Below are 14,175 nucleotides of genomic sequence, written 5' to 3' on the forward strand. Positions count from 1 at the left end.
TCCCTGCAACTAACATTTCCGTTTTTCTTTCTACTAATCTCTCTCCCCTTTCCATTTTTTTTCTGTCAATCTCCCTCCTCTTTTACCCGCCCTTTCTCTTTCTCCGCCTCCTACATCAATTCAAAGCAGTCGACTACCCCCATTAAGACGGGTTTACAAGAGTGAAAATAAAGCAACAAATCTAGGAATGAAATTAACTCCCAACAATTACATCTCCTTTCTCGCTCTTCTCTCTCATTCACTCTCCCTCCCTTTGTTAATCTAGAGAGTGTAATTGGCGTGATAACACTTGTTATGCAAACAAACAACAAAATAGAAAGGGAATGTGATTGCTTTCAACAGTTGACTTTCTCCCTCTGCTGTGTGTGTGTGTGTGTGTGTGTGTGTGTGTGTGTGTGTGTGTGTGTGTGTGTGTGTGTGTGTGTGTGTGTGTGTGTGTGTGTGTGTGTGTGTGTGTGTGTGTGTGTGTGTGTGAGATTGAAGCTGAGATTGTGCACCGTTTAGCCTATTCTGTGATTTAAATGTGGCTTTGGCGATGCCTGTTTTTGTTTTTACCAACGTGTTGTGTGCCCTGTTTAACACCCAGCTCTTAAGCGAGATGTTGCCTTCAAAAGAACCGCTCTCTTTTCGTTGGAGTGGTTCATTTGCAGAATAGGACTGTGTGATTGCTTTCTTGACTGTCTCGTCTCTCTATACTTTGCATTTAGATTTTGCGTGTGGTTACATTTACCTCAGTACACTTACAAACCCTTTGTGTTTATTAAAGAATAAATTAAAAGCCTCCCCCTCTGTTTTTTGTATCTGTCTCTCCATCCCAAAACCAACACCCCCCCTCCCCAAATTTTTTTTCCCAAACCACCCCCCCCCCCCCCCCCCCCCCCCCCCCCCCCCCCCCCCCAACCCAAAACCCCCCCAACCCAAACCCCCCCCCCCCCCCCCCACCCACACAACCCCCCCCCCCCCCCCCCCCAAACAAAAAAAAAAAAAAAAAAAAAAAAAAAAAAAAAAAAAATAAAAAGAAAAAATCTGAACTTGTCTGGTAAAATTTGCAGGGTGCCTGGGTAGCTCACCTGGTAGAGCGGGCGCCCGTATGCAGAGGCTCAATCCATGACGCAGTGGCTCAGGGTTCAAGTCCGACCTTTCGCCATTTGCTGCATGTTCCCTTCCCCCTTTCCTGTCTACAGCTGTCCTGTCTATTGAAGGCTAAAATGCCCCAAAAAATATCTTAAAAAAAACAAAAACAAATTGCACTTGTAAAAAATATTCACACACGTGATCTGAATTTGAAGTCACAGAAATAAAAGAAAAACACGAGAGCTTGTAAAACAAATCTGAACTTGTACGTTGATATTTGCACTTGTAGAAAATGTTCACACACCTGTATTCCGAATGTGAAGTCACAAAAAAAATATTCACAAATAGGTGGATTGACTTTTTTTACTCCGGTCCACTTTTCATCACAAGTGATTAAAGCCTCTCGAATCTGTCACTGCAACTTCACAGGTGCTTTCTCGTATCACAAAGTGCTGAATCTGCGCCTCGACTTTTGCAACACTTCTTGCGATAAATTTGGTGCAAAACTAATTTGTACCTGTGGACTGTGGAGAGGCTGTGGAGATCTCAGTGAACAGAACGGAGAAAGCAGGGTTTCCATCGCCAGATGAGCATGTAGCATGGAAGCTTGGTGGAATTAGCAAGCTAGCGTTAGCTAACTAACCAGCCAGCCCGCTTCTAAATAAATACCATTAAATTATATAAAGAATTTTTAACTCCAACTGAAACACTGGATAGGCAAAAAACGTCATCACGCACGCACGTGCACACATGCACACAAGCACACACACACACACACACACACACACACACACACACATCTCAAATGTTGTGACATTACAGCTGTTTCGGACTGCCTTACATTCAATAGTAAGTTCATTCTGTTGATGTTTCAAACTGTTATGTTATATTTAGTACACTTAGGCCTATATACACAGTCAGCAGTGATTATAAGGTTAATGGCTCTACAACCTCCTATCTGCTGTCATTCCATGATTATTTATGTGACTTTCACAGTGAGCTTTTAACCAGAAAGTAACACACTGTATATATTAGCTGAGCTTATTGTGGCAATTTCAGTGAGGGGACCTGTAATGCAAAAAACTGATTTCTCAGTACAGGATTATTATATTCTGGCTTTGGTGGGAAAATGAAAGAGAGGGCTAACGGGACCTATACATCTTATAATGGATCCAATAACATTTACACTCAAAATCTGGGATATTATAGTTGGAAGATAAAAACCAGAGAGGGTAAACGTGCTGAGTTGGTTTGCATATGATTAAAACCAGTGATGTCTAAATGGAGGTTCAAACAATGGACAGAAAAATAAAGGTGTCACTGCTCTACGGTGTACACACTCAACGATGGGAAAGTGTATTAGCTTTTTAGACCTAAAGATGAAAGATTTCTTCAGATGCTTACAATTAAAGGACTATTTTATCAAGGAGGTGAGGACAGACCTACACGTAAATATGAATGGTATAGTTAAAATGACCGTGGATGTATAGTGAAACCAGGGCAGACCTTAGGTCATCTCAGCCTTCTACCAAGCCGTAGGGAAAGCAGGGGAATCTGAGCGAATTGTAGATGAAGAATGGTACAGTACAAGAAGTGTTACAATAATGATTTACTTTACTCATGTCAGCTTTAATAGGATTTGTGTGAAAGATTTGTTGGTATATGTACTGAATACCTCCAACTCACAGATGTAGGACACGAAAGGAGGAAAACCCTGCTTTATAGAAACGTGACCATAATCCTCACTAGCCTCGGGCTATCATCTTTATAGAATGTTGGATATGTTACAGGACTGCATTTGACTTGTATTCTGACTTTATTTTTATTCTCCTATCCAGGTCATGTGATGGTAAATGGACCAACCACACCCATCCCAGTCAAGGCTAAGCCTTCCTCCATAGACCCTGTCATCCCTCCTGGCATTTTGGGTATGTCAATCAAAAGCAATTTAGCCAATCGCAATGCATAATTTACACTATCACACATCATTATGCTGCTAACCCAGTTACACCTCTTGAGTCACATTCTTAATTTACTGATGAAAATCAGACTTTACACTGCGCCAAAGCTTTAAAAGCACTGTGCAATGGTGCTTCAGCAATGACATAATTAAAGAACCTGTGTTTTCACAGCGTAGTTCTGTGTGCAGGGCAAAGTGTCAGCAGCGACTTATAATTTAATACTATTTTTAAAAGCGTGCCCCCAGACATTGTTACCATAATAATGTCACAATGCATCGTCCTTATTGTATTTATTACATTTGGACCAATTCAGCAAGGCACTGCTATTGCAAGGGTTTGGGGTTTCATTTGCCCTCTGGCACCCATGCTAAAAATGTAAACACTTGTGGATCCGTATGGCACTTTGTATAAAAGCACCCACCGAATGACAAATGGGCTGTCGAACAGGCCGGTAGCTGTAGGCGTAAAGGCCTTCCTGAATGGCTCAGTTTAGCACTCAGGGAGGAAAAGGGTTTTGGCCCCAGAGTGCACGGCTGAGCTGTGAGAACAGCGGTGAGAGGGTGCACTTCATTGTTTGTGAAGGCAGAAGTTCTATGCTTCTCACCCTGCTCTGCACCAGCACCCCTGGAGTCTTGCAGGAAAGGCCAACGGCCAAGCTGGGCTCTGTGATGAGCTTGTAGAGCCACTTAAAGTCTCTGGAGTCGAGCTCGGTGTTTTCTTATTTTATTTTTTACTTTTTTTCTCCCCACGCTAACTATAGCGAGTAAATTTTGAAAGGTTAAACCAAGACTGGAATACAAAAATACTCCTTTTAAAATAAAAAATAGATGTGCTCAGTTTTACAAGTAAACATTTTTTTCTTTCTTTTTTTTTTTAAAAAGCATTAAAATATGTAGATAAATTGGCTTATTTCACTTGATGTCACAGCCTGTCTCTGTGGCCGTTTTGAAATTATGCACTTTTTGTCCTTTCCCTCTGCGCTCCTAGCTCTATTTTTTGTTCGGGATGCAAACTGGCATGAATTTCTGCAGCTGCGCCTTTTGACAGCAACAAAATAGTCAGCTGTATCAACCTGACATGTTTATCAGCACCCTGTTCTGCCTCAGCACATACCCCAGCATGCCCAGTAAACACGAATTTATAACAAAATAATGTGAATAATATGACTCCTAATCAGGCATAACTAATCAAATCTGACATCTAAAAACCATGCACAGTGGAACGGAATGGAGTAGAATAGGAAAGAATAATCTGCGGCGTTTGCGTACGTCTGCATGTGAGTGAGTGTGTGTCTCTGTGCGTACCCACCACTTGTCTTCTTATGCAAATCTTGTGTTGACAGCTCTCTTTTTCCCCACCCTCTTACTGCAGCAAGCACACATGCATTTACTCTCGAGCACATACTCCATAGGCAGACACCCTTTGTGTACATGCCCCCACTTACCTGCTGAAAGCAGCTGATGAAGTAGTTGTACAGTATGCAGCACAGGCACGCACAGAGGCATACCTAAAGCCTAGTAATGAGATTTGTAATGTGCTTATATCCTTTCTTTCATTCGACGGAGGGATTGAAAGAAGAGAGGGATTAGGCCTGTATTATCACACTGTGGAGGGAGAGACCGGGGCATGGAAGCAGAAATGGGTTATGACAGAAGCAGCGAGGGTTTGGGCAGTGTATAATCCCTATATGTAGAGAAAATACTTATATGGACATTGTGGCAGGCAGGGGAGATATGGATAAACATAGATAAATGGGGAAAGAGGGAGTAGGAAGGACTATTACTGTGCACCACCCACAGAAAAGAGAAGAGCAAAGATCAGAACGACATTGTCACATCTCAAAACATCACCTCGACAGATAAGGAGAAAGGAAGAATGACAAACAAAACTATTCTTGAGGAGTTCCCTCCGCACTGAGGAGAGAAGGGAGAAAGACAGGCCGAGGGTGTCCTGACAGAACGTGTTCAGTACTGAAAGGCCATTATTTTCTAATTAGGATTTGTAGTCTAAAATGTTCCCTGTGAAGGCTGATTGTGGTCGCTTCATCGATGGTGTAGAAGTACACCTTGTTCCAATTATTGTCTGGATTTATTTAATGGAGGACATCTAGAGGTTAATCACCAGATGCCTGTGAGCTAGCTTGAGGAAGAATGACTTATAAAAATGACAGACTACTTTCCTCCTCCCAGTTGTGCGCTGTATTTCCATTCTTAGGATTAAAATAGACAGGTAGTCTGTAGCACAATATGTCAAATTTGTGCACAAATGGGCTTAATAGTATTCTATTTTTTTCTTTCTCTGCCCATTAGTGATTGATGCTTTCATTAGCCACCTTCAAACAACAAGGACTATTTATTTTTGTTGCTTTTGTTTAGCTCGAAAACTCATTTCCAGGTAGCTTAAAAGGAGTCATAAAGATTCTTAAATTTGGCTTTCTGAAACCTCAAGATACTCTGGGTGTGTGCACTGCAAGGTCACTTTTTTCTTCTTTGTTCTTAAAACAATGGCTTCATTTCAATTTGTTTGTTTAATGCCTCCCATACAACTGTGTGGAGAAAAGCAAATTATTTTTCTTGAACTGTACTGTCAGTCAAAAGTTTTTCAGCAGGCTGTATTTTAGCACTTGTGGTAAATAGTAAACAATAACTAAATGCTTATTGAAATTGCCCACTATATCTACCAAAAACGTATAGTCCAGGGATTTCTAAGTATCCAGGAGCCACTGCTCAGTTTCTCATAGGAGAAAAGCAAGAATATCAGCAGGAAAATGCAGGCGGAGGTGAGAGGCTGTACATTTGTCTTACAGCTCATTAACAAATCTACCTGCCTTTAACCTGCACAGTCTTAATTAATTGGCTGTTCCCGCACACCTGACTTTAATAAAGCACTGATTAGCAGTCCCACCAGGATCTGACAATTAAAAGGTTCCTAAACACAAAGATAGAAGACATTTAACAGCCTTCTCAGGACACAGATGCCAGCTCAGGACAGCGACAAGGCAAGCTGTTATTACTCTGAGATTGTCTCCTACACAAGTTGCAAATAAAGAAGTACCTCTGAGCACTGCAGCTCGCTCTGTCTATTCACATCGGCTGGTGTTGTAGAGCTGGAGGAGAAGAGTGTGAAAAGGGGACCAGACAGGTGAGAATGTCAAGGGAAGAGGTATGAAATGGCACCAGCCTGGGAGGAGAAGGAGGAGTGAAAGGAGGGTGATGAAGCGTGTGTGTGTGTGTGTGTGTGTGTGTGTGCGTGTGCGTGTGCGCGTGCACACACAAAGTGGGTCAATTGTCTTGGGACTTGTATCTCTTTAGTGTTTTTTGTTTCTGCTGTGTACGGATAGGACACACACAAATCCACTCAAACACTGTGATTGCCTTTCTTTAGGAAACTATACCATGCATAGGCAATTGTTTAGTCACTGTAGTCCCAGTGCAGATGCCCTAATTTCTTCTCCAATGTGTCAACGAGTGGTAAAAACATAGAAAGCAAGTTTGCAAGACAGCGTGAGTGTGAAAAATGGAAGGAGGACTTTGAATATAAATCCTGTTTCTGTGTGTAGATGTGTGGTGTGTTCCCCAGTCCCCCGTATTATACACAGATCTTGATAAGTTCAAAGTGTCTGTATCTATTTGCTACGGCAGTGTGATTTTTCACAGAGCTCATCTAGCCTGTGTGTTTACGTGAGCTCATTTTGTGTGTCTCTGTTGGGGTGTTCGCATGGGAGGACGTGTGTGTGTGTGTGTGTGTGTGTGTGTGTGTGTGTGTGTGTGTGTGTGTGTGTGTGTGTGTGTGTGTGTGTGTGTGTGTGTGTGTGTGTGTGTGTGTGTGTGTGTGTGTGTCTGATTTTGCTCATGCTGGCCTAAGAGACAATTATAGCAGAGATCATTTGTTTTCAGGGATGAGGTACAACAATAAAAGGTCAAGAGTGAATATTCAGCTACGCAGAGAGAGAGAGATGGAGCGGAAGAGAGAGAGAGAGAGGGACACAGGGTTGGAGGACAAGTAAGCAGGCAGATAGTACCTTATTAACTAGACTAATTGATTGATGATTGCACACACAGCACCAAAAATAGATCCCAATTCCACTTCCAATATTTTAATGCCTCTGGTTGTGCTTGTGTTTAATTGCCAGGCATGGAGAGGAAAGAGCAATGAGCAAAGAGGATGGGATTAGGATAGAGGGTTGGCCATAGCAGCACCTATAGAGCAAGGTCTCTTCGATGTTTAACTTGTTTGTTTTGAGGACTATTTAGTTTTTATAAAGTGGAAATGCCAGCATTTGTCTTGGGGATTCCACAGCGATTGTGTATTTATTCCTACTCGTGGAGTGCATTTTGATACTGTATATGACATTACAGTCTTGTAACCAACCCAGAAACATTACACATGTAATGTCAACATGTCCCACAGTCTTCCTCCTGGGTTCCCTTGGGGAGTGGATCCTTCTTCATGGATATTGCTTCATGTGATTCACAGTTTCTAGTTCATCTGCAAGCTTGCATTACTGTTGTCTTAATTTTAGCCACGCCGGCAGCATGGCTCCATGGATGGCAATGTCGATCCACCACTATGGTCCAGACTGAAATATCTATAGGATGGATTGCCATGAAATTATGTAGACATTTGTGATCTCTAGGCGATGAGTCCTACCGAGTTGGTGATCCCCTGACATTTTATCTAGCGGCACCGGCATGTCAAAATGTTCAGTAATCCATTAAAATATGTCAATATCAACTGGATGGATTGGCACTCATTTTGTACAGACATCCATGGTATCCAGGGGATGAATCCTCATTGCCTAACATTTCTTTTTTGTGCTATCATGAGGTTTACATTTGTGGTTTTGAGTAAATTATCTCACTGATTGCCATGAAATTTGGTAGAGACAATTATATGCCCCACAGGATGAATCCTAATGACCATGGTGATCTCCTGACTTTTCATCTAGTGCCATCATCGGGTCAAAATGCTATCTGTGCAATACTTTAATTTATGACCAGTACCTGCAAAACTAATGACATTCCCATACAAATTTTGTGTTTAGTGCTAATTAGCAGCTCTAAGCGTGCAGTAACTAAGATGGTGAACATGGTAAGCATTGTACTGGCTAAACATCAGCATTTGCATTGACATTGTGATCATGTTAGCATCCTTAAGTTAGCATTTAGCTCAAGGTACAGCCTCGCAGGACAGCATAGCTGTACACTCTTGTACCTGGGCATGTCATGTTTACTGGATATGCAGACATATTTGGAGAGTTTTAAGACTAATATGTTATATGGAAATATATAAAACGTATCAAAATGCCAAAAAGAACATGAATTAAAAGGGGTAAAAAATATAATTTCAATGTAATCCATGTAGAGCTGCCTCCACACTTTTTAAAAATAGAATATAAACATATGCCATGCTCAAATTTGTGACATCATGACAGCTCTTTGATTTCTGGTGTAATTCTGGGACCTAAAACAGGGTCACAGGCCTGATAAGCCTGACAAATTAGAGATGCGTAAAAAGGTGTCATAGCAGCCATCCTGGCACCGGTTCGCTTTTTGATGGCAACCACACAGTACCGAGCTCAGTCACTCTCTTGTTTGACTAAACAGTAGCAGCTTACTTTATATAGAAAATCATGGCCATGTGAGTCACTGTCAGCAGGAGAAATCCATTTTTACAAATGGGTGGGTGGTGTGTCTAATAAGCCGGCTGCTGGGGTTATATTTCTGTGTATCTATTTGTAGTTTATCTACTTGAGCTGAGGAGCAGCAATGAGAAGAGGCTGTGGCCACCTCACTACCAGAAGTTATGACAAGCACCGGACTTGTTAACAGCACAGCTTAAGAAAGAACACTGTGTAAATAACATTTTACAGTTTACCTGCTGCCTCGCCTGGCGTCTTGTTAAATTGGTGTAAATCATTCATCTTGCCAGACATTAAGCAGTGTCTGAAGTCTTTACACCACGTAAACTGGATGATTAAAGGTCTACTTACATATTTATTCAACAGACATGGAACGCCCTTTTTTTTTTAGCACATGGCTATATGTTCAGGTCTGTGGTTTATGAAAGCTACATTTACAGTTTTTCATTTTTGTATTAATATCAATTTATGTTCAGTGAATATTGACTTATTAAGTATCTGCACAAACTGGTATTCCCCCAGCATCTGATATTGATTTCACATATATACTGTAATCACAAGCCTGTTTCCCTGTTATTACCCCTCTGTATCACTCTACACAACTCTTAACGTTCTTCGTTTCCCTGTCTCTTTCCCTCCCCCTCACTAACAGGCGACCCTCCGGTCGGTTTCCGTGACATTTTGCTGCGCGACGGTCCTGAGGGATTTGCCAAGGCTGTCCGCACCCACCAAGGTCTTTTGCTAATGGATACCACCTTCAGGGATGCCCACCAGTCGCTCCTGGCAACCAGGGTTCGGACCCACGACCTGAAGATGATCTCGCCATTTGTCAGCCACAACTTCAGCAACCTTTTCAGCCTGGAGAACTGGGGAGGTGAGTTTCTGTGTGATGAACCTATGTCTCGGCAACTTTTCATCACCGTGAAATCGGAATTTCTAAACTTTAGTTTTGGTAGGGATTAGACAGATTTAAATTGGTGTTTGGCTAAGCTAGCAGTTTTGCTCTGTTTCCAGTCTTTATGCTAGGCTAAGGTAACCATCTCCTTGTTCCAGCTTTATTTTTAAGCATACAGACAAGAGATTGGTATCGGTGTAACCCTATATACACAACAAACTAAAGCAAAGTAACTATTACACTAAACTTTGTGTATATGCCCCAACAATTTAATTTGTCTGAACTCTCTCCATTCTCCTCCCATTCTTGCTGTAGATCTCGCTGTTTCATTGATGACAGTGATTGTACCTCTTTTTTTCTTGTTTGTGCTGTAAAAATCATGCGCTATTGAAAACACATCTCATGTCTCCATCTCCTCTCTCATAAGTCAGTCTTCAGCGAGTTCCATCAATAGACAATGATTGTACCTTTTGCCTGCTCTTGACTGAATAGAGAAAATCACCCGTTATTGAAACTTCTTGAGGCGTGAACAGTCCGACAGCGTCCCTGTATAATATGCAATTACTTAAAAAAGATAAAGATAAAAAATGTTTGAACGGTCGTCAGCGAGACCAATTATCAACACTTCTTGATGGTGGTCCTATGTGAATTGCAGTCGTTATGAACTGCTTTTAAAGAGGAAATTCAGTTTTACTGTTTGAGCACTTAGGATACACACATATTTGTGAAAGAGTTATGCCCAGTGAACCTCTTGAGGTTGAAACATTTAATTTAATGCTCAATTATAGTAATCTACTCAATGTGATTGTGCTCGGAGTGCTTTGAGTAGATCACAAGAACAGACACAAGAACTAAACAACAAAAGCCCAAAGTAAAAAGGGTTTCGGTTTCATTGACTGTGCTCATCGTTAGATGGTTGAGCAAAATGAGAAGAAAAAATAAACTTGTATGGAGAGAGAGAGAGTCCAGTGAAACCTCCTCTGTGCTGTAAAACCTTTTTGAGATTAAATTCCTCCTGGTGCACCCGTTAGGGGAAAACAATATATTTCATTACTGTGGGAAGAGCACTTTGAGCACATCTCACATTTAGCATCTATCTACTCATCTCGTGTTCAAATGGATAAAAAGGTTATCATAAAAGTAAAACATTTGAGAGCTATTTGGATAGAAAGGGCTTAACCGTATCCATCTCCCAGTATATGGTGATGTCATTATGAGTCTGACCAGCGAAAGATGATATGAATTCAGCTTAGCCCTGTTTGAGCGGTTACATTAAAAGTAAATCTTTGAAGAGAGACTGTGAAAACTCGCAGTGAACTCAGTTCTTGACTCTGGTAGTGGAATAGCTGCCAGGGAAGCTGCCTCTCTCTGTATGTCTCATTATATTGTGTGAGCCAGTTCTTTATTAAAGGACATAAATGCCTTTTTAACATTTCAATATTGTATAGACTTAAAAACAATATGTGCACCATTTATCAGACCACATACTTTTTCAAATTCAAAGTGTAAGAGAGAGTGACAATAAAAGAAATAAAACGTGTATATATCGCGTATAATATCTGCGAAGCATTTCAGAGATGGAACACTTTAGCCTTCTGCTAACCGTAGCTCACGGCTGTGGCTAATTCAAGTTTATGTAGCTAGCTAGAGCTTTGAATGACAGTATGTAATCTCAAAGGGCTTTACAAAGAAAACCGCACAGTAATTCTCAAATACTTTGCGCTATACTGTATAATGGCATCTGCACCGGGATCACATCACAATCATGATCGGGATGATTAAAATGAATGACTAGTACAGGTATGTACCGGGGGGGAAGGCATAGGATGGAAAAGGGTAGAGCTTACAGGAATAGGGCTGTATTTTTTTAAATGCTGGCCTTTTTTTCCACAAAACTGCCTACACCAGTTTTAAAATGTTTGCCATCATTTATAATCATGCAATAGCACAACGTCAGTGATATCTTTACTTCTGAGGATCCTACCACTCTCCTGCAGCGTCTCACTGGGTTTATACACAGACTAATGGGGCTATCGTTTAGGCTTTCAAAAAACTGATAAATCTCCTTTTAGGGAAAGGGAAGCTCACAGCACAGTCAGACATGTCTATATTTTTTTTACTGATGAAAGAGCACAAACTATCCGCTTTCTCTGACTATTTCTCTTGACTTCATCTGTATGAGAAACAGGAAACTGTGCAAAATGGTCTATGAAAATCAGATAGAAAGCATGCTTTGAGAGCAATTTATGGTTGAGCATTCAAGATGTTAATTTACTAAGAGCTTCCTGTTTTCTATACTGAGATTTATCATGTGTTTTTAAAGCCTAAACTATTGGCCCATTGAACTGTTCTCTCTGAAAGCCAGAGAGAAGCAGTGGCACTGGGGTGAGATTTTCAAAACTAAAACTATTGCCGGGGTTGTATTATATGGAGGAAATATTTATTTAGAATTCAAATTGAAAGTCCAAAGAGAAATTGAAAGTCCAAAGAGAAAACAAAGTGAGATCAAATTAAAAATATTATTTTTTTTTTTTAATTTTCCATTTGGCTTTTGAATTTAATATTTGGCTTTTGAATTTCAATTTAACATTGGCTTTTAATTTTCATTTAATATTTGGCTTTTGAATTTCAATTTAACATTGGCTTTTCATTTTCATTTAATATTTGGCTTTTGAATTTCAATTTAACATTGGCTTTTCATTTGGATTTAATATTTGGCTTTAGAATTTCCATTTAACATTGCCTTTTCGTTTGGACTTGACACATGTCAATGTAAATGAGGAGGCGTGGCCCAAAGGCCGGTGGGAGGGTCTGAAACGAAAGGGGTGCAGAGGCACCTTATGAACAGCAGGGGGAGCTGACTGCTGAGGAGCACACTGTTAAGCATCTGTCTGCAGCTTCACCACTAGGCTTGGCCTCTTGTTTCACATGATAGAAAATGATGATTTAGGCTAAACACAAACGACATTTCATCCAACAACAGTGAAGTTTTCATGTAGTTACTATAATTGGGCCCGTGTTAGTGAGGACGAGATTAAGACTGTATTTAAAGCTGATTCTGGTTCCCAACTTCACCCCAGGTGTGTCTGTTTAAAACACGACTCAGACAACTTCTCTCTTTTGATGTTTTATTTAATTAAGCAGCAGTAGAAACATGGGTGTGGGTAGCTCTGCTTATGTGTGTTTGTGTGTGGTCAGATCTCGAGGAAGCACACACACACAATCTCAACTGGATAGTTATCGTCCGAACTGCGACCTCTCCTTTTTCTTTCTCTCACTTTTTTCTCCGGGTTGTGCGCGCGGTGTGAGGTGCGTGTCCGCGCTATTCTCCAACATGTAGCCTACTCACAACAATCACTCCTGATTGACGGCCTTTTGTACAGCCCGTGTACTTTTTCAGACTTCCAGCTAACAGCGGTGTCTGTGAGCATCACTGGCCGGCCAGCAGGGAGGCGATCCCGGCCGCCACCAGCTGGCTGTCCCGTCAGACTGAAGCTTCTGATGACATCGGAGAAAATGTGCAGTTGGCCATCAACGTTTGTATAACTGCCCATATTCAAACTCTACACAGTTAATTTATCGCATAAAAAAGTCTCAATAGTGAATTTAGTGGTGGAATAGCAGATGAAAATTGTAAAAAGTTCCCATTTGTTTGTTGCTGCTACTACGGCAAACTCCCGATCTAGATTATAGAATTGATTGCTTTTTTATAATTTCCTTCTGCTATTTAGTTAGTTAGCTGGAAGTCTGAAAAAGTAGCCTACACGGGCTGTACAAAAGGCCGTCAATCAGGAGTGATTGTTGTGAGTAGGCTACATGTTGGAGAATGGCGCGGACACGCACCTCACACCGCGCGCACCACCCGGAGAAAAAAGTGAGAGAAAGAAAAAGGAGAGGTGGCAGTTCGGGCGATAACTATCCAGTTGAGATTGTGTGTGTGTGTGTGCGTCCTCGAGATCTGACGACACACAAACACACGTAGCAGAGCTACCCACACCCATGTTTCTACTGCTGCTTAATTAAATAAAACATCAAAAGAGAGAAGTTGTCTGAGTCGTGTTTTAAACAGTCGTTTAAATGTCGTTTGTGTTTAGCCTACATCATCATTTTCTATCATGCAGGTGCGGATCTAGAAAAATATTTCTGGGGTGGCGAGAGGGGGGCAGGAATTTTTGAGGGGTGGCAACATATGTCAGACGTATATTTACTGAATTTAATCAGTTATCACAGTTTGATGAGAAATAGTATGTACACACTACAAAAGGGCACAGGCTGCCATTTACAAACTCATACAGACAAACTTCATCTCATGCAATCAGTGTCCTGCATTTGGGGTTTCATTTTAAACAGTTCATATTAGGAATAAGTGACCGTACAATGTGATCTCACTTAATAGGAGATATAGAAGTATGATAGAAGTAAGGGGCATTATCACAGGAAAGGCATTAAGTTAAGACCCAGGTGATGAGTGGCAGATGTGTGAGAGGTGAAGCAAACTGTTTTGGACTGTGTCAGAGAGGAAGCGTTGCAGGCAGCATTTGTACAAGATTAGGAACTGTCATTGATTAGTTCTAACCATCAGACTGTGTTAACACACTAACATT

General features: G+C 41.1%; 1 protein-coding gene across 1 annotated transcript in view; it reads left to right on the forward strand.

Moving 5' to 3' along the window:
* Positions 1-2,883: 2,883 nt before the first annotated feature.
* LOC120573488 (pyruvate carboxylase, mitochondrial-like) overlaps positions 2,884-14,175 on the forward strand; it is a 68,113-nt gene continuing 56,821 nt past the window's right edge. Inside the window, exons 1-2 of the mRNA XM_039823243.1 lie at positions 2,884-3,002; positions 9,329-9,550. Coding sequence (XP_039679177.1) covers positions 2,921-3,002; positions 9,329-9,550 — 304 coding nt within the window. The 5' untranslated portion in view covers positions 2,884-2,920. The remainder of the gene's footprint in view (positions 3,003-9,328; positions 9,551-14,175) is intronic.

This window comes from Perca fluviatilis, chromosome 14, assembly GCF_010015445.1.
Source record: "Perca fluviatilis chromosome 14, GENO_Pfluv_1.0, whole genome shotgun sequence".
Classification (NCBI taxonomy): Eukaryota; Metazoa; Chordata; class Actinopteri; order Perciformes; family Percidae; genus Perca; species Perca fluviatilis.